Source organism: Fringilla coelebs (assembly GCF_963513975.1).
Source record: "Fringilla coelebs genome assembly, chromosome: 13".
Taxonomy (NCBI): Eukaryota; Metazoa; Chordata; class Aves; order Passeriformes; family Fringillidae; genus Fringilla; species Fringilla coelebs.
This window is the reverse complement of record NC_140039.1, coordinates 15,579,355-15,604,865: the sequence shown is the minus strand read 5'-3', so window position 1 is coordinate 15,604,865 and position 25,511 is coordinate 15,579,355. Positions and strand designations below refer to the sequence as shown.

The following is a 25,511-nucleotide window of genomic DNA, read 5'->3' as shown; positions in this document are numbered from 1 at the left end:
AGACTCCGTGTGGGCAGGGGCATACAGCCCAGAGGAATTCTTCTTCTCAGGGAGATTTCCAGCAAAAGAAATTACTGTATCTCATATGTCTTAGCAGTGAATGAGAAAGAGATTCCTAGAGGCAATGGTTCAACTGCAAACATTCCCTAAAAATTCCAGCTGGTAGAAACACGAGATGCCTGCTGAGCTGTGGATGATGATGGGAGATGCTCTTTATTTGCTGTAAGGTTTGACATGCTATCAACCCAGATGCCAAGCCCCCATGCAGTTTCAGACTGACACAAGAGATGGGGACACAGCAGAGTTTTGGGGAATGTATTTTCCAAATGCCAAAATCCCTTTCCCAGTGCCACCACATTTGAAGCAAACTAAACCCAGCTCTGTAATCAGTGCAGTGGCAGTGTTAATTAAAGAAATGCATAACAGCAGGTAGAAATTTGATGCAAACAGAGACAAACTGACTAAAACTAATGCAACACAGGAGATCAACCTTGCTAAAAAGAGAGAAATTTTAAAAGCAAGCAGAGTTCTTGAAGCAGGTGACAGCAGCAGGGATACAGACCTGCAGTTGAGGCCCTGACCCCATGTTGGAGAGGCTCATTGCACAAATTACTGCATCTGCATGATACAGCCTGACTGCTGGTATAGCCCAGGTCCTGGGCTGTAAGTCCTTCCAGATCATCCCATAGCTCTGTGCAGCTGAGGGGATGGCCCTAAAGGCATTAAATATTTAATGTTATTTCTCAGGTCTTGTCTTTCCCATCACACACCATCTTCCAGCCTTCTCCTGGCTTCCTCTGCTCCCCTGTGCCAGGGTGTTCACAAAGTCTAAAACCCTGCCCTCAGTGCTACAAACTCCCCTATTTCAGAGCAGGTCGGAGCCCTGGGGAAAGGGCTCTTGCTCCTGGGGCATCAGGATCTGCTCTTGTATAGAGGAGCTCCCAAAAACTGTAAAGTCTGGCTGGTGCGAGAAACACACCCAAGCAGGAGTGAAAGATGGCACAGTGGGACTCAAAGAGGAAACCATGCAGCCTGGCCAACAGCTGGCCAACAGCTGGCCAAGGAGACAGGACTGAAAGGCTAATGGAACACTGGGATTTCTTCAGTAGGTGCTCTCATCAGGGCTACATGGCCAGAGTCAGGCTCTCACAGGACTTTCTCTGCCTCCTCTCTACAATGTATGGAGCAAAATGTATGATTCTATGTCTAGAGTGAACTTGCATCTTCCTATTTGTGTTGAATCTTTGTGAACCTTCAGCTTTGGCTGGAACCTGAACCTCTCTTGTTTTCAAGTGGGTTTGCATTTCTGGCTGAACATTTTCACAGCTCTGGGTGGAACAGAGTTACAAGATAATGACATGCTGAAAATAAAAGTGAATTTCAGGCTAAGCTGTTCTGTGGCTTAATGTCTATCTGGGGAATTTCTCCTTGGTAATTAAGGCCAGAGTGCCTGCATACTAAAACATACTATAGCAAATCTTGCATTTCAATGTTTAATATCCCTATAGCATGGCTGAGTCTTTTTTTCCTTTGGAACAAAGCAATTTTTTGTAGTTGCTCTCTTAAAATGATGTCCAGATCTCTTGAGTGTGTATAGTTGTATGATTACACTACACTCCTAATTACCAAGTTTCTCGCTCAGATCTCAGCTGAGATACTTTGCTCTGCCTACAGATGCCTTTGGGAAAGAAGGAAAACACAAACATGTAAAGAAAGGCAAAAACCAAAATTTAAAATACTCTGAATATACAAGGAGTGACTTTTTAAGATCCTGAAGTATGTGCTAAAAGAAAAAAAAAATTCTTGCTGCCTTTTTCAAGTTGAAACTTGTTATTATTGAGTTTGCCAAAAATGTCTACTTGGAACAATTTTATATATTACACATTTTAGAATAGAACTGTGAATGCCTTTTCTTTTTATAACAATTGAAATATTTCTCCTTGCTATCAAGCTACTTACTGGTTTTTGCAAAATGTCCCTCTTTGAAAGGGGCAGTCACTTACAGCCACTTTAGCTTCCTGAGCACAAATTTGGATTGCCCAGCGTCTGGAACAACCTCACCCAGCCAAGAGCCTCTGCAGAAGCTGCTCGTTCACTCAGAAAGGGGATGTGTTTCATCTGCTCCAAGCTGGTCAGTGGCTTCACCAGCCCTGAAGGCTGTGACACACATGTCCCTGCGTGCACCCTGCGCCCTGTTCTCCCTCCCAGCCAAGCCTGGCAGGATGGGCTTGGGCTGTCATGGCTGGAAACAGGCAAAGCCTCAGCTCTGGCCTGGCCAGAGTGCTCCTGGCATCCCTCCTCTTCACAGAGCTGCAGCTGCTGCCTCGTCACTGACTCCCATGCAGGGCTGATGCTACAAAACCTTTCCATTTGTGAACGCCCTCTCACGCGTTACAGCCTCCAGGGGAGCAGCTCCTCAAACGCTGAGGTCCACGAACCCTCCTGGTCAGAGCCTGTCTAGCACTGCCAACAGGCTTCACGGCCAGCCACGCAGCAACAGAGGGAGATTTCCTTACCCAGCAAAGGCAAACCACCCAGAGGATTTGCTTTCACAGTCACAACCACCCTAAAATTCAAGAAGTAGCCCAGGGAGAGGCGCAGCCCCGGTCCCAGCCGGGAAAGCGGCCAGCAGCAGATTGCCGCAGGCAGCAAACGCCTTCCCACGGTGGCATTTGAGCTCTTTTTTGGTTTGAACCAGGTCCCACCCCAGATTTTCTGCCGAATGAAGCTTTGAAAGAATTACATGCTTCTTGCAGTAGTGTAAGGCCTTGCAAGCTTGCAGAGCCTTTTGGGAGGCACCAGCATGTACAGCAAGGTCACCTGGCTTGTGCTTTAAAAGGAGATGACAAGAGCAGGCTGAAACAGCTCTTTGAAATGCAAAGAAATACTCAGGTTCTTCCTAATTTCATTTTTCAACTGTAAAGGATTCAGTCTTTGTTTTTATAGATGGCTCTTTATTCTTTTCCTGTCTATTTTTTAGACAACTGGACACTGGTGAGGAAGTCCAACATTTAATCAAAGAGGTGTCCAAAGAGCAGACCTGGGTGTACTTAACTCACTCAATCTGCAACATATGTAAGGAACCAAATGCCTTTCTGCATGATGTGATTATTCATGGGACTCCAGATGCAAAGGAAAGATCTCATCTTCTTAAGATATAAGCATCTTTATGCACCATAAGAATGAGATTAGCAAGTAATCACTGTAAAAATGAAATACCTCTTTTCAGGGCTATGTCAGTCCCTTTCTTGGCTGAATAATTGTATGTTTTTATATTAATTGACTGGAATATTAATAAAGCGATTTACATTGGTACATGAATGCATGTGGTTCCTCATGGCCAAGCTGTAACTTCCCAGAGACAAACCTGAAGGCACATAGGGCTCTCAGCATGTGGGTTTAAAATGGAACACATGTGGGGTAAAGAAACCATAGGAAGAGTAAGAAGCCTGAGTGATGGGGACTGATACACATTGACTGTGACTATTCTTTCTTTTCTGAGAGACATATGGGAGCACCCTATCCCTGATCCCCCAGATTTTCAGCACAGCTGGGTTGGTTACTCTCTGCTTGCAAGAAGCTCCAAATGTACAGACATGAAGCAGAGCATCAACAGAGGGACCTGGGCTGGCAGCCCTGGGTGCTGCTCATTTCTGCTCTCATCACAAACCAGCAGTTCTTCCCCATGTATGTGGTGTCAAACAAGTGGAAACCAGCTTAGGCTGGTTTGGTCTGAGACATGGGGATGTACTGAAAACTGCTGGCATTTTGTACATGGCATTCTTTAAAATCTCAGTCACCACCTCCAATTAATTTCTTTTAAAAGTTTCTGGCTCTTGAGCACTAATCAGTCACCTGAGAAGCAGCCTTGTCCTCATTGTACCCACCAAGGTGAGAGCCCAGCTCCTCACTGCACACATGCCCCATGTGGGAGCTCACAGTGGAATGAAAATCACAGCTGTGGTTTGCAGAGCTCAGAAACACACAGCGTGTTTCTATGAGGTGCTGAATCCCTGCTAACCTGATCCTTGTTCCTTCAGAAACTGGAACTCCAAGGTCCTCTCTTAGGTCCATCTATCTGTAAAAACCCCTCCAGAGGATTCCTCAGGGAGCCAGCAAGGGAAGCAGAGGGTATATAGTGCAAGGATTCATCATTCCCTGTGGGAATGGATAAGTAACACAACCAGGGCCCCGTGTGACCAAAAGGAAGACTTTTATCCCCAAAACCTGACAGGCAACATTAGCCACAGAAATGGTTTACTGCATAGTGAATAAACACACCCCTGCCATCCAAACAGACAGGGAGCAGTTATCTGCTTCTCCCACTGGAAATATTTCCTTGCTCTCATGCCTCACTCCACACTGAATGCTAAATTATTTTTCCACAGTTACAGTGATGCTTTGCTGAGATCTCAGCACATGCAGTTCATTTCCCTGTTTCGGTATTAACAAAGTAAACTTTAAACATTTGTGACTGAAATTTTCCCTGCAAGTTTCTTGTGACTTAATGGTCATTAAATTCCTTATAATCATATCTTCTGCACCCAGTCAGGCTTCTGCAATTTGGTAATGCATCGATGGGGACTGCCTGTGCAGGGGTCTTTTGAAAAATATTATAAAATTTCAAGTGAAAGGGTTTTTTTCCTCTCTTGACTTCTCCTGTCATACTCATTTTTCAAATCCTGAAAATTTGTCAGGAGAAAAAAGCAGCTCTGAGAGAGTGCTGCTTAAAGGCAGATGTCATCCCAGACTGAGAAAATACAAAGCCAAGAGGAAGTACAAGGCTTAAAACAGGAATGGTTTTAACCATGAAATTGTGATCAGGCACTGCAGCAGAAGTAAGGATGGATGAAACTATCATCTTCAAACTCTTCACCAAGAGAAAAAAACTGGTAGTCTGGACAAGGTGCCTGATGCTCTGATCCTGCCTGGTGATGAAACAGAACGAGGGCTGCCCTGCCTCCTGCACCAACACGTGCTGCAGCACAGATTTCTGCAGCACTTTTCTGTGGAAGGAACAATCTCAGGGATGAGACATACTCACACATCTGATCTGATACACGTCAGTTCAGAGCAGCATCTGCCTGGAGCTGGAAGATACACTGCCTGCCTCCTTCACAGAGCATGTGACATCCCTTAGGTGAGCACTGCAGCCCTGAGAAGCTCCTTTTCACTCCATGTTTTCTTTTTCCTTGACCACTGATTTCTTCCTGGCTACAGCTGCCAGCCTTTTCTCTGGCTGGAGCTCTGCATTTTCCCTACAACTCCACAGCAGGACTCACACCTGTCCTCAGCCAGGCTGTGGTGCTGCAATCATTGCACTGGACAGTGTCCAGGGACACCAGCAAGGATGTGCTCCAGGCAAAAAAGGTTCTTTTTTTCTAAAAATACCAAATACAACAGAGCTTGCAGTGCACAGGGGTTGCAGGAGCATTTGGCTGGGGAAGATGGGACTCTCCTCCTGTCAGGCATAACCTGACCCAGAACCACTCACCAGCAGGAGCTGCTTTTGCTGTAGGACAAACTCAAAAGCATCTTTATATTCTGAAAAAATAAGGTCATATAGCCTTGGTTTAAATACTGTGAAATTGCAAACAGAGGCTTTGGTAACAGACACTGGTTAAATTTAACCTGTAGATTCAGTTACAATCCATTACACAGAACAAATTAAGGCAATGTGGTGTTAATGCTATGGCAGATTGTGCCATGCGTCCTGTGACAGACACCACTGTGGCAGCTGTTTCAGGAAAGTCCTGGACCAAGGCAAGTGGCCACATCATGATGTGACATATTAATACCATTGTTTATCTTTCCTTTCTCTGTTGCTACAGATGATGAGATGGCTGGTCAAAAGCAAGAATTATTTTCCGCAAGAAAATTAAGATGGAAAAATTCTGTAACAAGTCCTTTGATGAAACAGTTTGAAATGAGATCTCACTTGATACCAAGAAGAAGCAAGGCAATATTTATTTACTTTTTCTGCAGGGACTCCTTTATTTTGCCTGTTCTTTGTCTCCTCTGTGAGGATTTCCTTACATTTCCACACCATTTTCTAGGACAGGAAAGGTCCCAACGTATTGGTTTGGCACAGCCTGGTTTTTGGTGGCAGGAGAGGACCACAGAGGGGACTTCTGTGAGAAGCTGCTGGAACCTTCCACCATCTCAACCAGAGCCAATCTCTGATCATCTCCTCTTTCCTTTTTTCCTCACCAATGAAGTTCTGCTATCATAGGGCTGAGATCCCAATCCTGCTACAGCTCAGCTACCTGTTCATTATTTGTGTGATCATCATCGCTGGGGAGTGGGAGAGAAGCACAGAATTTCACAAGTACATACAGGACTAAACTCCTCCTGCATACAGCCTCCATTACCTTTGGTGTTAAAATATTACAGCACCATTAAGACAAAAGAGCAGGTGAATGCAGAGATGCTTTTGGGCAGCAGCACACCTGGATCTCCCAGACCACGCCAAAACCTCAACAACCGAAAAAGCAAGAGGTGAAGACTACACCTGAAAACACTGCAAATGCTGCAAACACTTACAATTAAAGGCCCTCTGTTGTTCTCACGGTACTTGTTCTGGAAGAAGATATAAACCACAGTGGCAGCCAGCGAGTAGAGGAAGGCGAAGACCGCGATGGTGACGAAGAACTCTGCCGAGGAGGAGAAGTCCCCGATCAAGGCGAGCGTTTCCCGGCGCTTGCCTTCACAAGTGGGAGCCTCAAAATTCACTTGATGCAACCTGGAAAACATCCCATAGAGCAGCAGGTGAAGCACAGAAAATGGAGGCTGTTATCTGAATAAAGATGAACGCATTTGCTCTGTCCTGTTCCCAATGCACATTGATCCCTGTGGATAACCGGCAGCTCTGGGCAGAGCCCTGTGAGTGCCAAGGTGAGACTGAGCAATGAACACATCTTTTAATCAATCCCAGAAAAAAGTTTGTGTTCCAGTGGCTTGGTACAACCCTCCCTGTCCTCTCTGGGGTTTTGCCATGGCAACAGCTGAAAAAGGATAATGCGAGAAACAATTTGATTCTCGAATTCTTACAATCCAGGCAGCAGAAAAGAGAGTCTTATCCTCAGGACTAAGCCCATGGGATACCCGTGTTTGGACATTCACAAATTCCTTGCATCAAATTGTCGGGCGCAGAGCTACCTGTGGCTGTTAGCCCATAAGGCTGCAAGCCCCATAGTGCTTCTACATTAAAGGCTTTTAAAATCAAGCTGCAGCAGAAATACTCAACTTGGATCAAAGAAAAAGTCTGCCCTGGTTTAAGCAACCTAAGCCCTAACTTTATCCTCATGACTGTTTATCAGTGACTGAGCTAATAGACCTATAGTTCTGTCAGGAAGCTCCTGTGACAGACTTTTTTCTGCAATAATTTTAATTTCTAATTCAGAAAAAGAAAGAGGATCCATGGAGGGGTCATTTGGCAGGTCCTGTTGCATGGCCCAGATTCACATCAGTGGGGACGTGGTGCCCAGTGAGGGATCATGTTGTTCTGCCCTGCACAGGCTGAGTGACGGGGACAAAGCCAGCAGCAATTAAAGAATTGATGATCTGGTGCTGAGAAAGGCTTAGGCCTTCTGGGAGACATTCCTCTGCTCAAGGGCAATTAATGTGTGCAACAGCAAGCCAATGGGAGCAGCAGCCATAACTATATTTGGCTAAATAAAAAGTTAATTCCCCAGATGAAAACAAAGTACCCACAGCAGAAATCACAAGATGGATTAATGGTCATTGGAGGATTGGATGACTTTTTGCTTTTGCTGGTCCTGATTAAATGTACCCAAACATGTAGGCAGAACCTTTTCATCAGTGGTTGATGAAGAACACCAGTTATTTGCCTCAGAGATTTTATTCTCTGTCATTGTAGTAGTGGTGGGATGAAAACAAAACCAAGCCTGCCCAGATTGCAGAGATGAGCAGTGGCTGAATCGCCTTTCCAGCGTAAAGCCAGCAAAGCCTGATGAAATCTGAACACATGAGAGAGATCCTCATGCCAATGAACAATTTCCTGACTTCACTGTCTTTATAGCAGAGTTTTCTTCCCCTCCCCAGGAGTCCTGAAAGACAGACTGGACAACAGGTAGTGCTGCAAGCACCAGCTCAAAGCCCTGTGCATACCAAAGAGGAAGTAACTTAGGGAATATTGCTACCAAGATTCAGACTTGAAGTTGCTGCCCACCCCTGCCCCTCTGACTGCCCACTGTCAACACAGCCCAGTCTCACCATCAACAACCACCAGCCTTTAAAACATGGTAAAGCATCTGAGACCATTTTCATTTTCTATTCTCTGTTTTCCTGACTGCACCTTAGTTCTGAATCATAAGCCAGAAAAAAATGTCCATATATTAACACCCCACTTGTACCTTCCCAGCAGTGCTTTTGTGGCCAGGCACCTGTCAGGAATACGAGATCACAGAAACCTTCTTCCATCAAGTTATTTTTATTCGCTTGCTTTTCCTTTTAGATTTCCTTGGTCTCTTAGAGGATGTGCAGTAATTGGTGCCTCTTGTGGCCACCTCACCTCTGTCAAAACAACCGAGATCTCTCTTGTGCCAGGGCCCCAAAATAGACCATGATTCAGACCTGGGAAGAGGAGCTGTGACAGGCAAGAGGAGTGAGGGAGCCAAGCCCTGTGGTGCTTAGGGTGGATGCTGGCTTTACATGATACATCTGAAAAGTTTCTTTAAGGCAGGGGAGGATCACTGACAGAAAATCCAGTTTCACTAATCAAAGCCTTTTTGATCTGGAATGGCATCTCCAAGAGAAAGCTCTGATTTTTTCCCCACTGATGTTGCTGAGTCAGCCTTTCTGGGGGCAGGATGGCTTGGTGATGACTCACAAAACATTAATTGCCTCCTCCTCTCACTTTTGATACAGTTCTACCTGTTCTGTTTCTTACTTCCTCTGACTTATTCCTCTTTCATCTTCTCTTATCTCTGTTTACACCCCACCTTTTCCTTCAAGTCACCCTTGGCCAGGGTCCTCCTTCTGCTGTTTTCCAATTTTCCAGCACCACCCCTCTATTCCACCTTGGACTCTCCATTTGCTAAACAAAACCAGGAGCTCCAAGAGTGACCCTTTGCCATCACACCCTTTGCACTTTGTTAACATTTGTTCAGCTGCATTAACAGGAACGATTTTCACTGATTGATGGGCAATGCAAATAAGGAACAAAACAGTAATGAATTTACTTAATTAGGGAAACCTTTCCCCTGTAAGCTCCTCCAGGGTTTTCTGGTTTTGTTTTTTTTTGCCTTGTACTGCACTGAGTATTGCTATTAATTCAGAAATAAAGCTCCTGACTTTGGAATGTGACCTTGCATCCCACACTCAGCAGAGCTGCACTAAGGTCATCCTTGCTGCCCACTGTTTACCAGCACCATCCTTTTGTTAACAGCAACTGCCATGGCCAAGCCATCCAGGCCCAAATTCCCTCAAACTCACTTCAGTCTCAACTAAGTCCACCAAAGGCAGTCAAGTTTCACTGATGAAGTCACAGTAATTAAGGCCTTCTGAGGCTTCTTCCACCACTTGGCAAACTTTCCATTGCCGTGGGAAATATGATGACAAGACAGCTGTATTGTCTAGCTTGACAAGATCAAAAGAGGGCAGGAGTGTTTTACAGTGAAAAAGGGGATTTTTACATTGTTCCACAGCAGAGAAGAGCAGTTACATTTTCAGATTCTAATTACCCTTGCTCTGAAAAGAATACATGAAACCAGACACATTGAACAAAGCTACAGCTGTTACATGTGCATGGGGGAGCAGAAGTTGTGCTCTCTCCATGTGAACGTGAAGTTCCCTTTTCTTCCTGAACTTCCTCAGTACAATACTGAAGCCACAGCTTTCTTTTAATCATAGCCCTCCATGTTTTTTTAGCAGCTTAATTCCCCTAATGATCCTTGAGCATGAAAATTGTCATGAGCCAACTTCCCCAAAGACCTGTCTCACTCCACCAGCAGAAGGGTGAGTGATCCAATATTGTCTGATTCACCCCCTTCAACAATGCACACTCAGACTTGAAGCCAAGAGAACACACAATTAACACCAGAATGTGCTCAAACATTATTGATGAACCAGCATAGATTTCCTCCCCTGGGCTTTGATTAGTGTGTGGATTAATAAATAACAAATAAATTTCTGCCTCCAAAAATTCTCAATGGGGGTTAGGGTTTCTCCATTCCTTTAGTAGGATCTAGTGAAAAACAGGCAAAAAAAAAAAAAAGCTCTGTTTTGGCAGGTTGTCCTATTTTCTGAAAATAGCATCTTGTAATCCAGCCTCCAACTTGTCTACAACATGCTGGAATAAAATCTGCAACACCCACACACGTGCTTGCAAAAACCCAGAGATCCATTATCTTTTCATTGGGCTGCATTTCCCCCCAACTTGTTTCTGGAACTCAAACTGTCAATTGTCTTTACTGCCTGCAAATCCCTGAGAGAAATAAATCACCTGAAATGAGTTATTGCAGTAGTGCTTGTGGAGGGGTTTCTTGGGAAATGTTTATCTTGGCTGATAATCTCCAAAATGAGGGGAAAATGAAATTTCAAAACACTGTAGTGAAATGCTGACATGCACAGAGCCCCTCAGCAAGTGAAACTGCTCTGCTGAGGCACAAAAACGTGACAAGGGTTTGCATCTTCCTTTCTCTGGGATACAGAATAAAGGCATTTCTTTTGGTTAGCCCTGAAAACATTGGAGCTCCCTCATTTCAGAGAACTGTGCTGGTGTGCTTTGACACCAGTGCCTCCAGCCAGCCAGTCCCTGGGCAAATGGACCTTTTTGAGGCACCAAATATGGATTTTTTTTTTGGTAGGCTTAGTGGAAGAATACAAATAAATGGGAGCCTTTCCTCACACAACAGAGCTCATCATTCCTGTAAAACTTCTCTAGAGATATTACCTACATTAAGAAAAACACTTTGAAAACCATCTCTAATAGTCAGGTCAAAGCAGAAGTCTGCCTGCAAATGAAAAGTCTTTTCTTTAAGGTAACTGGGGTCCACTGACTCTTCCAACACTCTTCCTAGCCTGTTCTTCTCACTGCCAAGAACACTCCCCCCAGTGCTGGGCATTCCTGAGTGTTTGGTGTTAAAATCCTGGCTATCTGCAAGGCTGCTCACACAGCAGGGAACAGATTTCCTTCCAGGCTTTAGGAGGATGGATGGAATGAGCTCTGCATTCTCATCCTCCTCCTCCTCCCCCCATATCTGCTCTGCAGGGACAAACCCCTGACTGGGGGGACCCTGCAGCATCAAAACCATTACCCAGCAATTCCCACAGGATTTCAATCTCTGCACCCAGGCACCCAGGAGCTGCTGAAGTCAGTCTCAGGCAGAGAGCCTCTTCATCCCACATTTGAACACTTTGAAGCCATTAATGCTGAATTCTCTCCAGCCCTTCAAAGTCAAATAGCTGAGATGTTATTCAAGCCCTGGGCAGCTGTGGGGATGAGATGGGGTTTGCCCCTCAGCAGGACAGCAGCTACCATGGAGGTGACTGCTCCTTGGCTCTTTTGCACCTTGTGCTGTTCTGATAAAATCAGAGGTTTTTACCCTTTTGCTAACAAAGACAAGGCTGTTTCTCACCTCAAGCTGCTCTCCAACATCTTTTTTCCTAATGGAGAAATTACCTTACTCAAGTATTCCCAGCCCTTACCTTCACATTGCCCATCTACCATGGCACACATCTCAGTGCTGCCTGCACATAACACAGCCTTTCAAAACTGAGATGTTTATCCACCCTACCTAACTATCCCAGCAGTTTTCCATGCCTCACTCTACCAGCTGCCCCAAAAAACAACACCCTTCCAGACTCCTCAGCACCCAAAGGTGCCCTCAGTACCCTCCTCCCCTACACATTCGTTTCCACCCCATACCTGCCCCTAAAAAATCTGTTCATTTTTATCTGCAGACAGAAAGCAAAATTAAAATTTGCCCTCTGACTCAGCAATTCAAGCCTTGTCTTTTGTTTCTTTCCTTTCTAGAAGAAGAAGAAGGAATAAAGTTGGCTGATCAAAGAGTATTTGAAAATATTTCACTTTGAACTTCTGCCTGCTCAATAAATCCTCTCCGTTTATTACCAAAAAATGAACTCCAAAGCCCACATCACTCTGGAATTATTCAACACTACCAGTCATTTCACACAAATACATATATCATCTTGCAAACATTTACTCCTAGCTCGTCTCCTGGACATTTGAACATCCTAAAGTTCTCCCCTTTGTCACAGCTGACTTTAGTGGTTTATACTCATCCAAATCCATGTCCAGTGCAGCAGGACCAAAACAAACCCCAGAAGTTGCTGCTGGGAAGCTAACCAGGAAAACTGTAGCAACCTACACTCTTTTCTGGTTTATGTCCAGTCAAAATAATAAAAAATGTTTCCCTCCTATACTTTCAATTTCCTAGCTTGCCAGGTTCCCAGCCCTCTCTAGCACACAGCTGTGCTGCAGAGGTTTGCCCAGCACTATTTCCCTACAGTTCTGGTTTATCAGGGCAAACTGCAGGCACAGAGGCTGTCCCAGCACACCACACTGTGTGCTGCACAGGGACAGGGGCAATTCCCCCAGTGCAGGCAGCTCAGAGCAGGTTCACCACAGCACCTACCCAGGGCTGGGCACATCATGGGTCCCTCTGCTCCATCCCTCTACCCCACATTTAATTTCTCCTGGTAAGACAGTGAGTCTGAGACGCCCTGAGGTGCTCAGGCCTCCAGGAAGAGAAGCTACACAGCCCCTTTGAGAGTGGGTTCTGAAGGCATTGGAACAGGGACAGCACTGGTGGTGGGCAGAAGGCAGCAGTGCCATACCCCAGTTTGAGATCCCCTGCAGGACCCACTCCCAGTGACTGCGTGCACAAAGCTCTTGGGAAAAACAGCCTGCACAGCACTCCTGGGGGAAGAAACATCTGGAGTGGTGCCAGCCCTGGGAAGGAGCCTCCCCAGGCTGTGCACGTAGCAGGAGTGCAAACCCTACTACTCCATCGTAGCACCAGAAAGCCAACAAAAAGGCTCATTATAGAACACATGCTGCTGGGAGTGCCTGCTAAGCTGAGTGGGTGATCCCAACCCCACTTCCAAGCCTTTATCCAAGACCCAGATTTATCTCCCAAGATAATTTCACAGCTCTTCTCAGGAACACATGCTGTGCAAGCAGAGCACAGCTCTCAAAGACATGCTCCTCCAGTCTGTACAGCCCAGATACCTTCTCAGATTGGGCACTTGCATTCCTTGTGGTACAGACTAGTGGCAATACACTCTGAGTTCCCTTCACTAAGCTATTTTCTTGGGAAAAACTGCTTTCAAGTCTCTGGGAAACCTTGCTACTATCTCTGAAGGAAGGTAACTCTTAATTATCTTTAAAAAATTCAAATGGTGAAAAAACTGCAACAGATCCAAAATCAACTTCCACTTAGAGAACAAATTTGGCCTAAAGAATTAATGAAGAATTTTTCTGGCACTAAAACAGTGTTAAGCATAAAATATAGCCTTGATGAAGAAAAATCAGCCAGTCTGGACCATCCAAATCCAGGAAAAATCCAATTTTTGAGTGCCAAAAGAAAAGCTCTACAATTTGCAAAGTTTTAGGAAAGTGTTCTCCCTTACCTGCAGCAGACACAATCTCCAACAATTTCCTGCCACTTCCCTTCCCCCTCCAGCTGTGTGCCCATGAGCTCTGTGTTCTTGCAAAGTTTGTACATAGACACCAAGACAAGAACTAACCAGTCTGAAGAGCTGTGAACCAATACAAGCCTCCTCTATGGCTCCAGTTCAACATTCAAGGATGTGGTGTTCTGAGTTTTAAGGGATTAAAAGCTACAGAGTAGAAGCAGAACACTGATGACAGCAGCAACCGAGATGACCTCAACATCTGGAGAAGTCATCTTGTCTGCAGAGCTGCTGCCCCATCACAAAATTACTGCCTGGACCCATCAACTTGTTCTGGGTTAACAATTGTCCTTGCAATTAACTGGAGACCTCATGGTTTTGCCAATCTTCCTCCCCTGACCTCCTCAAGCACTGAGTCCCTGCTGACAGCCCTGAACAAGCAGAGGCTTTGCCCCCTTGGGCTGCAGCTTCTGACCCAGAAGCCAAGCCATCCAGACCAGCCATGAAATTGTGGGGGTGGTGGGTGGTCTCTTGCTTCGACAACGCAGTTGTGATGAGGACCACATGCACAGGGTCAGCCCAAAGAGAAGCTGAAGATGTGGTTTTATATCAGATTTCTGGTGGTTTTCTATAGATCTCATGCAGGAATAAAGGGGGACTGGAAGCATCTCTGGTCCCTCACTTGTGAGGAAAGGACACTTGCCTTTATCCACAGTTCCAAAAGTGCAAACTGGCAGTAATGACCATTCTTTGCCAGTCTTGAAGATTTCTACAAAGTGGCTTTTGAAGACTGTAACTGGGGTCAGGAGGAGGCCCTCAAAACTAGAAAAGTCACAAAAGTCATCCATATTTTTATCTGTTTTAATCAAACCAGCAGTAGTTCCATCAAACTCTGACAATAGGAATGACACTGTACATGGTACTCATGGACAGCTGTTACTGCAGACCACAGCTGTCCAAGTTAAAAGCCATTTTCTCCCGTTTTCTCCCATTTTCTCTTTGTCTAAAGACAGTACTTCATGGTCAGTGTGGCCCTTGGAGACTTGTGGAAATTGGAGAACACTGATTTGCAGTTTTCAATTACTTCAGTACTCTGTAGCCATGCACAAGCAAGCAAAACTCACATCAGGGCTCTGAACTATGGGATGCACTCTTTAATCACTAGAGCCAGTTATAAAAATGTGAAATATTCTTTCCTATTACAAACTACGCTCATTCAAAGCTGAAAAGAAAAGTATTTAAGTATTTATCCTGCAGACCTGGATCACCTTTTCCCCAGCCCAGGAGACAATCTAAGAGCAAACAGCTCTAACTAATCCAACAGCTCATTGATCAGTGCACAGTTTGGCTTTGCAAGCTCCATGTTCAGGTTGCTTCCAGACTTGCTTCAGTACAGAGACTTGACCAAGGTCTCTGATGCCTTCACTGCCAGGGAAGTGCTGGGGCCATACTTTAAATAGCTCACAAAGTTCTTGCATTCACGTCAGAATGGCATAAAATCTTTTAACTGGCTTTCCACTGGGAGATTTTGAAAAACTGAGCTGCAGTTTTCTGGATAGCCCTATAAATTACCAGAATGTGAAAATCACAACTGAGAAAAAAAGGTCTATTTCCTAGTTAAAAATATGTCTTAATGCTTCAGTTTGCATCATTAAAATATGATGCAAATAAATATGAAGATACTTTGTGAAGGTGTCACAATCATAGATATTTGTAACCTGAAGGATTTGCTGAATTTTACCCAGCAGGACACAATATTATCTTCCTCATTCACACAATTTCTTCTTTCCACTAACAGTAGAAGTTCTGGTTTGGAAAATTATTCATCAAGAGGTCAAAATTAGGTATGAAAAGCAGTGCTGAGGTCAGAGTTTGAAACAGTTGTGAAAAATAATTAAAGCCATAACCGAGCTCTCAGTGCCCATCCTACCCAGCCAGTTTATATAACAGGGATATTGGTGAAAATCTCCAGCTTAGCTGATGTATTACTGAACAGTTTTCCTCATCAGTTCAGCTGTTAACCCCAGATCTATAGTGCCAGAGGAGGCAGTCACAGTTTGGCAAGAAAAGGGACTAAACTAATGCAGCTTTCACTGCTGCAGATCCAGAGGGAACCACTGTGGCACAGCTCGTGGTCATCTGAATTCCACCCAACTGTCCCTGCAACTCCGGCTTGTGCATAATCTGCTTCTCAGAAGCACCAAGTTTTGTTCTGAGAAGTTCCAGGGTGGAGATTTATCCCTTCATTAAGCTGGAATGGGTCATGCAGAGTTTAACCAGCACCTCTCACCTTCCCAGGAGCTCTGCCAAATCTGGGAACTGGGGCATCTGCATTTTGGCACAGCTCACACCTGAAGTGAGCCAGTGCCCAGCTCCTGCTGCCTTGCTTTTGCTCCTGTCTATGCACAGGAGGTTTGTGAGACCACAGTTTTGTTTTGCAGAAGAGGCATCTTCTGTAAGATGAAAACATCTGAAATAATGATGTGAAATAAAACACAAACCTTAAGGAGTTCAGCTGACTCTGTGACTTAATTCTTTCCTATCTCCAACCTCCCAAGAAGTCTGGGAGCAGAGCCCACCACAGTTGCCTGAAAGTCAGCACTGCAGGCAACTACTTAGTGGAAAAAATTTCTATTTATCAGCAGCTCTCAGTCTCCCAGACACTACAGACATTCATAATCTTTCAGCCAGAATGTTTTTCAGTGAATTCTGAAGCGAGATTTACAAATGGATGACAAATAGAAGGATAGTACACCCTGGCACAGAAATGTGATAACATTAGCAGAGGCCTTTTCCAAAGAAAGATGGATGCAAAGCTCAAAAAGTCAGATGTTTTCTCCTTAATTATCATTTGTAGCTTCTAAGTAGGCAATTTAGATCTGCTTGTCATATTTCAAATGGAAGACTAGACTGTCCATAGCATGCAGATGAGGTGAACACTTTCAAGGGTGCTCAATGGGAATGTCTTTATTCAAATGAGATGCTTAAAGAGAATGAAAAGCTCCCATAAAACATAATTTCCTTTTCCTTCAGAAGGAAGGACCACTTGAAGAGACAGCTTTACTAGCACACTGAAAAGTTACTAATAGGTGATTTAGAATAAAATGGAAAACATTTGTTTTGCTCACTGCTGTGATACAAAGATGTGCAAGGACATATTTTCATCAGGGTCTCACATTAGCACCACCAGGAAATCCTACCTGTCCTTCTGGTAACTGTGGCTCAGTGCTCCTAACACCTCTGCAGACACTTCACCTAAGAAGGTGGCTTAGGTGAGACTGTTTAAAATTTAACAATGTCATCATCCAGGTCAATATTTTCCAAGTAGTTTTCAGGATGAATGCCCCAAGAAAAGCCAAGAGATGCTCCACATTAATTCCCATGCAGCATTTAACTTGGGGATAGACTCTGTATGTTGGCTTGGGTTAAAGCATCTCCAAAAGCTACAGGCAAAGAGATTTTACTCCAGGGCTTGTATTGAGATGGTTTTCCCTTCCCATTGCCCTGCATCATCTCTGCTCATGGGACTCCCACGAGCCACAGACCCCACCAGCATCACCCAGAGCCAGGCTCTGGCAGAGCATTCCTCCCTGGAATGGACAGGGCATAACCACAAAGAGCAGGTGATGGCCTCAGCACAGAGTACCTGTCCCAGCTCATCACCACGAGAGCACCTCTGAGGTGCAAAGGTTCATTTAAATCAGGAGTTGAAGAAGCCCAAATGTTTCAGTGCAACTCTGCCAGCTGCAAGTAAAACATCAAATTTGTGATAGGAATAATTAACTAGCAAAAAATCTTCAGTACAGACTCGGTAAGTTAAGCAAACGAAAATAATTGCTTTTAGGAGGATTGGTGAAAAAGCATCTTAAAATAGTGAATATCAATAACAAGTATGTACCCAGTAGGTGTACTGTTCAACCACTTGTTATCAAAGTACAAGGAAAAACCAAGTACATGATAAAAATATTTCTGGGATCACAGAAAGTAATAAACAAATAGGACCTTCACTGGGACTCTTATTACAGACAAAACATATTGCTTCAGGGCACTTGGATAAGTGACAAATCCATCTGAAAGGTGATGGACTGTGAGAGTAACAAATAATCCCAAGATACTGAATTTTTTTCCACCCCCTCAAAGAATCATTGCCTGGGTGAGGGTCAAGTTAATGAACATCCTAATGTGTGCCAAATTTGCAATAGACTCTGTATCAAGCACAGATCCTAATGCTAGAGGAAAACTGCTACTGTAGGGCCAGAGAAATTGATTCCATATTTGAGCTTGTAAAAAAACTTCCAAAATGTATATACAGGTAACCATAGAATGATTTGTGCTTTAAAGCATGAGAAAGGAAGAAATGTTCTGTGATAAAACTAGAATCAGGCCAAAATGAGAAAAAACCCCTCAGGTGAATATTTAAAACATCTTTATAAATATCAGATTAGGCATGGAAGAGTCTGGCAGGATCTGGAGAGGAGTGTGGCAGAGCTCCAGGAGACACTGTTGGAGGATATTAGGGTTTAGACTTCAGGTTAATTTCCACACTGCAGGGTGGCTACAGGGTCATGGATGTGGGCTGCAGGAAGCTTAAATGAATCAGTGTAACTGGGGATGGAAAAGCATCCATCTCATCTCCTGTTCCAGGAGAGATGGTGGAGCCAGATTTGGGGTCAATTACATCAATGCTGGGGGGACTCTTCAGTGGTTGCTGCACCCCAGCAGCACCAGCCCAGAGCAGGGGCTCAGATGGGAATGCTCAGCCTCCTGCTGCTCCTGACACAGCCACCCTGCACAGGCAGGGCTTTTCTCCCAGGGATGCTGCCTCCCTGTGCAAAAGCACCGCTGCACCAGGTCACTCTGATAGTGATTAGTACACTTTTATGCTTTTCCTCACTTCCCCCTTTTCAAAGGGCAAATTATTCCAGGCCCAGAACTAACTAAGAAAGTGATTCCAGCAGAAATGGGTAGCAGCCACCTTGTGAAAAATGTTTCTTTGGGTTTTCCTTTTGGTGCTCCACAATTTCCTGCTACCAGAGTTACAACAGCAGTAAGACAACACAGGAGACAAGCATAACTTCCATGTAGCCATAACTTTAAAAAAAGAAAAACCAAGAAAGCATTAATATTAGTTTAAAGGTATGTTTCAAAACTCCCTGCCTAATTGTACTAATTATTTCTCTTGGACTCATTTTTGTTTCTTGCTGGAGACTTTTGCAATTTGTAGGCTGGGGCTGAGAAAAATCTCAAAAGGCAGGTGTGAAGATGCTCCTTTGTTTTGGGAGCATCTGGAGCTACCTGCTGTGGAGTGCAGTGCTGCTTCTGTGCATGCAAGACTGGCCTGGGGCCACACAAATCACCCCCTCACCAGCCCTGGTTTTGCCCTCCTGCATCCTCCTTTGCTTTAGCTCAGGTGATTGGCCCCAGAAGCATGTGGTCACAAGTGCAATGCCCATCCTTTCAGTCTGGAAAACTCTACCCCCATTCTGATCTTGCTTTAATAGGAAGGTTTTCAGGTTCCTTCAATCCCATTTCCAAAACACCCAAGCCTTCCTGCTCTGCCAAGCCGTCCTGTTCAGCCTTACCACTTTGTTTACCAGGTTTAAGCTCTTGACACTTGTCATCTACTGGCCAAGGTCTAGCAGTTCATTTTCTGGGAGAAGAAAATAAAGCCTCAAACTCCCAGTGAGAGAAATGAAAGCAGCTGGTGGCACAACTTGCTTTGTTTCAAGTCATGCTGGAAGGTGCAGCTCATAAAAAAGCAGCACTCAGGTATTTTGACTGCTTCAGTGTCACTGCTGACAGCCCCAACAGCAGCGGGGTGTCAGATGCTCAGCAGCTCCTCTCCTTCCACCTCCACCTCCCCCAGCTGACAGCCAATAATCAGGACTGTGAAGGCATTTGAAAGGAAAATGCCATGGGAAGATGGACCTGAATGCAAGACAACCAGTGGGAAATTCATCCTACCTAACAATGCCTACAAGCCCATGCAGGGAGATGAGCCTGAGGAGCACAGTCTTGATTAGAGAGCCTCAGCTTTCCTGAGCTGCTTTTTCCAACCTTGTTCACTGCTCTGAGATGTTACCTTTCCCAACTAATCTCACTTCTGTTTTTAGACCACCCCATCTCCATTCTGTGGAAGGAGCACTGGAGAAAAGCAAAAATAGCAAACACACGAGGAAGTCACAGGGATATTTAGAGGAAACACTGAGATGACACCAAGTTCCAAAGTAGCAGATTTTCCAAGCACACATCTGCTGCCTCATGTAATCTGCACATCTCTGGACACTTTTTGCACGCGCCTCAGGTTTGCAAACAAAATCCCAAATTGCACAAAATCTGAGTATATTCATGCTTCTCCTGAAACAGCAGCTAAGTGTCATCTCCCCTCCCACCTGCACATTTCAGCTGTATTTGTACCACGTAGCCAACTACCCCACTGGATGTGCCATACATCCCTTCTGTGCATGCTGAGTTCAAGGGCCAGCTCCAGCCTCAGCTGGACCCCTCCTGCAAATAAACCCTATTCTGCAGCATGCTGGAATGTTACATTACTCATCAATTACTTCCAGTTTTCTCATAAGCAAAACTGTGGGAAATTGCAGATCCAGCCACTTCCTTCTAGAAACAATGGTCGATGTGCCTGGTGAAACACCAGGAGACACTTCAGGGCTACTTCTCTCTGTTTTATTAACTTTTAAAATAAAATACTGTTTTATAATCATGCAAACTAAAAGCACTTCACTACAGGGTGTATTTGTAACGAATGTTGGAGAAATGACCTATTTGGAAGCGAATCAAATTACAAACTCACATAACTCAATTTTCAGGATCTCTCCTACGCATACTAAGCAGAAATGAAAGAAAATGTGGACATATTCAAGCCAAAAAATAAACATTTGTAATACCAGGAAATGTGACTTTGTTGGAGTAATAAATGTATGTCAAGCAAGAACAACATTTCAAGGAATCAAATTCAGTTCCCACTGTTTAGAATTTGCTGTATCTTAGAACATGTTAAAGAGATAGATGCTTTCAAGTCTGGTCTGTGCATAGCAATCATAAGCAAAACAGTATGTGATTTCCCAAGGAAGAAAAATTATTTTAGAGTCATAGTGTACTAGACTTGAGATTGAATTATGCATTCTTTTCTTAATCATCTCAATTCCTTGAAGAAATCATTTATACAAAAGTGAGTGGTTTCTGCAGTGGACTTGACATATCTAAAAAATAGACTGTAGGTGCTCTTTTGAAGCAGGATCTTAAATGGCAAGAACTTTATATATATAAGTATATATTATTTTATATATATATATGTATAACTACACTATAGTTTTCAGATGTACTTAAAAAACATAAAAAAGCCTATAAAAACTGTTTTCCTAAATCACTCAGATTAAAGCATTCGGACACCAAAAGATGCAAACAGGCAATTAATAAAATTTTCAAAAAGCATTTCAAAATCATGGTTCAAACTCATTTTGGGTTTTTTGCTTCCCTGTCCCTTGGAGCAGCTATTTCAGATCCTTGCTACTGCAGTGGATGGGAAACCTCTCCCATTTCCAGCTTAAGTTAATGGATGCACTACAGTTTTTCATCTTGGGATGATTCCCTTGGAGCAGCTATTTCAGATCCTTGCTGCTGCAGTGGATGGGAAACCTCCCTCATTTCCAGCTTAAGTTAATGGCTACACTACAGTTTTCATCTTGGGATGGTTGTGCTGTTTCATTTTCCTCGCCTCCCATTTTCCACTCCCCAGCTTTCCCGGCCTCCACAGGGCTCTGGAATCTGAGCCTCATGAATTTTCCTCCGCTGAGCTCCCATTCCCAGCAGTTCCACGGCCCCATCCACACCAGGTGGATAGCCAAACGAGCAGCCAAACTCATTCCCCCTGCACACCAGAGGAAAATTCCGGATCCCCAGAGCGGTGCTTGACTGAAATGTGCAGTGAGTGAAGGATCCCCCCGTGCAGCCGGGCCAGCCCAGCCGCGAGAGGCGAAGCGCGCGCGGGTTACCTGAAGGGGTAGGCAAAGGCTATGTCAATGCTGAGGTCACTCTCGGACTTGTTTGCACAGTCCACACTGAGGCGCAGCTCTCCAGAGTACCCGCCGCATGTTGCAAATGCAAAGATTGCAAAAAGCTGTCAAAAACAAACAACATTTTTATTTCGTTTCGTTTCAGCCACCGCCGCAAGCAGACCCATGCAGTAGCTCTAGCTGCGGCCCCAGCCCCCTCGGGTCAGGTTATCCATCACTCCTTGCGTTTAAAGCATTGCCAGACATTATTCCTGCACCCTTCCCAAAAGCAAAGAGCCGTGACACATGAAGCTCTGTTGCCACCCAGACAGACCCATCACCATTTGTCCATGCCAGCCATCTCAGTTCTTCCCTCCTGTCTTGAGCCCTGTTTGGGATTCACAACCCAAGCAGTTATTCAATTCACCTCACTGACAGGTGAGATTGGACAAGAGAAGGATGGATATTGACTGAACATAATGAGTACTTCTGAACCCAAACAAAACACTGGCAGGAGAATTTCAAAGGTGCAACCAGAAGTAGCAATAGCAGACCTAGACAGCTCACACAGCCACCATCACATTATGTGGCAAAACCCAGACCTGAGCTGCCCCTCTCCCACTTCATGTATGACTCAGAAAAAACCCACAATGTTTCTTTTAATTACTTTTCCTAAATTACTACCATAATGTAAAGTGGATCTAGAGGTGAAGCAAACTGACTGCAAAGCAGAAAGGAATTCCAGACTTTGGCTGGAGTCAGGCAAACTGGAAAGGAAAAAAGAGTTTGGGGTGTTCTGATGCAAACCTGTAACACATCTGAATCTTCCAGGAGAAGAACAATGAAGGAGGTAGTATGCAGGGCAGAGACACATCAGCTTTTATATTAAGGGTTCAAGGAAAGGAATTGGAAGCAAGCATAAGTATCTTCAAATATCACTGATGTATGCTTCCTTGGAAGACCCCAGGTAGAAGTGGGGGCAGTTTATTTATGCAGTTGTAATTTAAATTAAAGGACAGGTTAGATTTTGTTGGCTGCAGCACTATAGCCCTGAAGTAACTCCATTAGTTTTAACAGAGTTACTGTGAGATCTACAGAAGGGCAGATCAGGGAAATGGCAAGCAAATACCCAATCCCAGCCACAATTAAATAAGCTAAAATCAGCAACCCAGGGGAAACAAAAGAGTGTTCACATCTGGGAAAGAAACCATGTTTTTGGACACTGAAAAATAATGCAGCAAGCAGATGTAATGGCAAAGTAACCGACTGAAGATATAATAAATAGAAAAACTAGATCTTTTCTTGCAGCACAAGGCTTTGTAAAACATACCATTAATCTTAGTTCTCCCAATTTGCAGCATAAACAAAGTCCCAAGTTTCACCAGCCTCCTTGGAATTCAGCTTTGCATGTGCACCTTTTCCCCAGAGAGTGCCAGATTATAGGGAAGACACCTGAGCACTGGGGCAGGGAGACCCTCCCTGGGTGCAGAGTGATGTGCTGAGCATGATGGAGCACAGGGAATACCAGGAGAATGATGGAAGTTTCCACCCTGCCACTCACTTCCAACGTGATCAGGGTATATCATACATGGAGGATAGATTTGCAAAGGTATTTAGGTACCTAATGACAAGAAAAGTTAATAAAAGCTTTGATTGAATCAATTCTTCTTGCTGAGCTCACTGAAAAAGAAGAAAGCTGAATTTCACTATGAATTGACTTGTTAAATATGTGCCACAAAATAAATGTTTTCACTACAACTTAAATGTGTTCCTTCATCCTAAATGAGACACTTCCTCTGTACACACAAGAAGTTTCTGCCCTTACAAGTAGCACAGCACAGAAAATCAGCATGAATCACCTCAGGTCAATTTGTGAAAACAAGTGTATTAAGGAGAAGACAATATATTAAGGAGAAGAGGAGAGAACGCTGACCTGCTTTCTAGCCTAATTAACAGAGTTGCAAATGCAAATGGTTTGCAGGTACATAGGCACAAAGATTAACAGTGATAAATAAAGAGGGAACTTGAAAGCCTGCAGTGTGAGACCTGCCATAAAGGAAGAGCCATCACCTCTCAGCTGACACTCTCAGCAAGGGGACAAGCAGAGGAAAGAGGTGCAACTGAAATTCATCTCCTTTAATCATGCATTAGAAATCACCATAATGCATTAGAAATCATCATGTTTTTCACCAAGGGCACAGAGCCATGCCCAAAAACACAGCTCGGGCTATACCTTCCTTCCTGGAAGTATCTCCTCCAGAATTCCCAGTTTTTCCTCTCCCCTATTGAGAGCATCCAGCCTTTACTTTAGCCCCACAACCAGCTCTTAACCAGAAGCTTTTCAGCAAACCCCTCCATGCACAACCAGCAGCTCCCAACCTCACCCAGCACACACTCTGCTCCAAGCACCAGGAAGCACCCACAAGGCAGGTGGGAAGAGAAAAAGGACCATGCTGCAGACTTTTCTACCAAACTTCAGCTGTGCCTCAGCCAGCTCCAGCCTGGCTCCTGCTGTGGCTGGATCAGCTGATGGCTGGGATCACCCAGCTGCCAGTAATGCCCAGCCAGTCCCCACAGCTGCATGCTGAGGACACCAAGCACTTTTAGGAAGCATATTTATAATTTACATCAAGGGAATGCAGAGTGAGGGCTGTAAATCAATGGTATTTCCTTGGGGTATCCTGGCTAAGCAGAAGCATAACTCTCCTCCTACCTCTGCATTTCCCCTTCCCCATCATCCCAGGCTGTGCTGCTTTATGTTGTCAGAGGCGTGCCCAGAGCAATAAGCCAAGAATTACTAGCTGGTTTTTTGTGCACACAGTAATTCTGTGGCCATTTCAGGAATACTGTAAACACCACTGTATTTTATTAGAGCAGGATTTGTGTAAAAGGCAGTTGTGAACCCCATAATGGGAGCTTTATGGGCCAGACTCAATAAAACCTCCATCTGCAAGATAATTTCATTGAATCGGGCTGCTCTGAAATTGAAAAGTTTATGGAGAAAGGGAAAGTGTTTCCCCATGTTCCTATTTACTCTTTGCCTATAAATCCACACTCAGCACCAGGCCTATCTGCAAGTGTGCACACATCCTGCTTCTCCCTTTCACATGAGATAAATGTCCCCATGCAGTTACCTCTGGTTATCCTTGGCTGCTGCCTGCCAAGGCTCAGGCCTGACAGCCAGTCCTGCACAGGAATGGGAGGAATGTGGTGCCACTGAGGCAACAAATCCTTGCTGCCCTGGCTGTGCCAGGCTGCTCCTGCCCACAGGAGTGGGAGCAGGGCAAACCCTGCTTTCTCCTGTGCTCCCATCCCTGCTGCAGCTGCAGCTATTGCCTGGCCATTGTTGTACAGCGGGCAGGCTGGTGCCTTCACATGTGCCCAGACCCTTGCAGGGAAGTGGAAAATGCCTGTCCCCAGCCTGGATCAGTGCTCCACATTCCATGTGGGATAACACAGCAAGCATCCCCCAAATTCTGTGTGTGCTGTGGAAGCAGTTACCAATGCACCCAATGAGGCACAGATCAAAGGGAGGGAGAGCAAGGAACATTATTTGTACTTCTCATCACAGTCTGGAGCAATGCACATCTCACATGTCCAGGCTAGCCTGGCTGGAAGATGATCCTTCTTCCCCATGGTCTCAGAAACAATGCTGCTAAGGCAATGAGTTTCTGTAAAGTGATTAACACCATTCCCAGGTCCTGTTAGGATGATATTCCCTCTTTGACCTCCAACCTTGGCCCAGAGTACAGGTATATTTTTGTAAAGAAGTACAATCCCACAATATAAATTAACCAATAGAAATGATATTTATTATGGTACTGTGCAACAATAAACCAGCCTTCCCTGTCAAATCAGACAAGCATGTTTTAAAGACCA

The 25,511-nt window shown here is 44.6% G+C and overlaps 1 protein-coding gene across 1 annotated transcript in view; it reads right to left on the bottom strand.

The window, feature by feature from the left end:
- The window catches only part of SYNPR (synaptoporin), a 97,250-nt gene that overhangs the window by 4,221 nt on the left and 67,518 nt on the right, over positions 1–25,511 (bottom strand). The window contains exons 3-4 of the mRNA XM_084214760.1: positions 21,633–21,757; positions 6,544–6,742 (exon numbers count right to left, since the gene is read on the bottom strand). Coding sequence (XP_084070886.1) covers positions 6,544–6,742; positions 21,633–21,757 — 324 coding nt within the window. The remainder of the gene's footprint in view (positions 1–6,543; positions 6,743–21,632; positions 21,758–25,511) is intronic.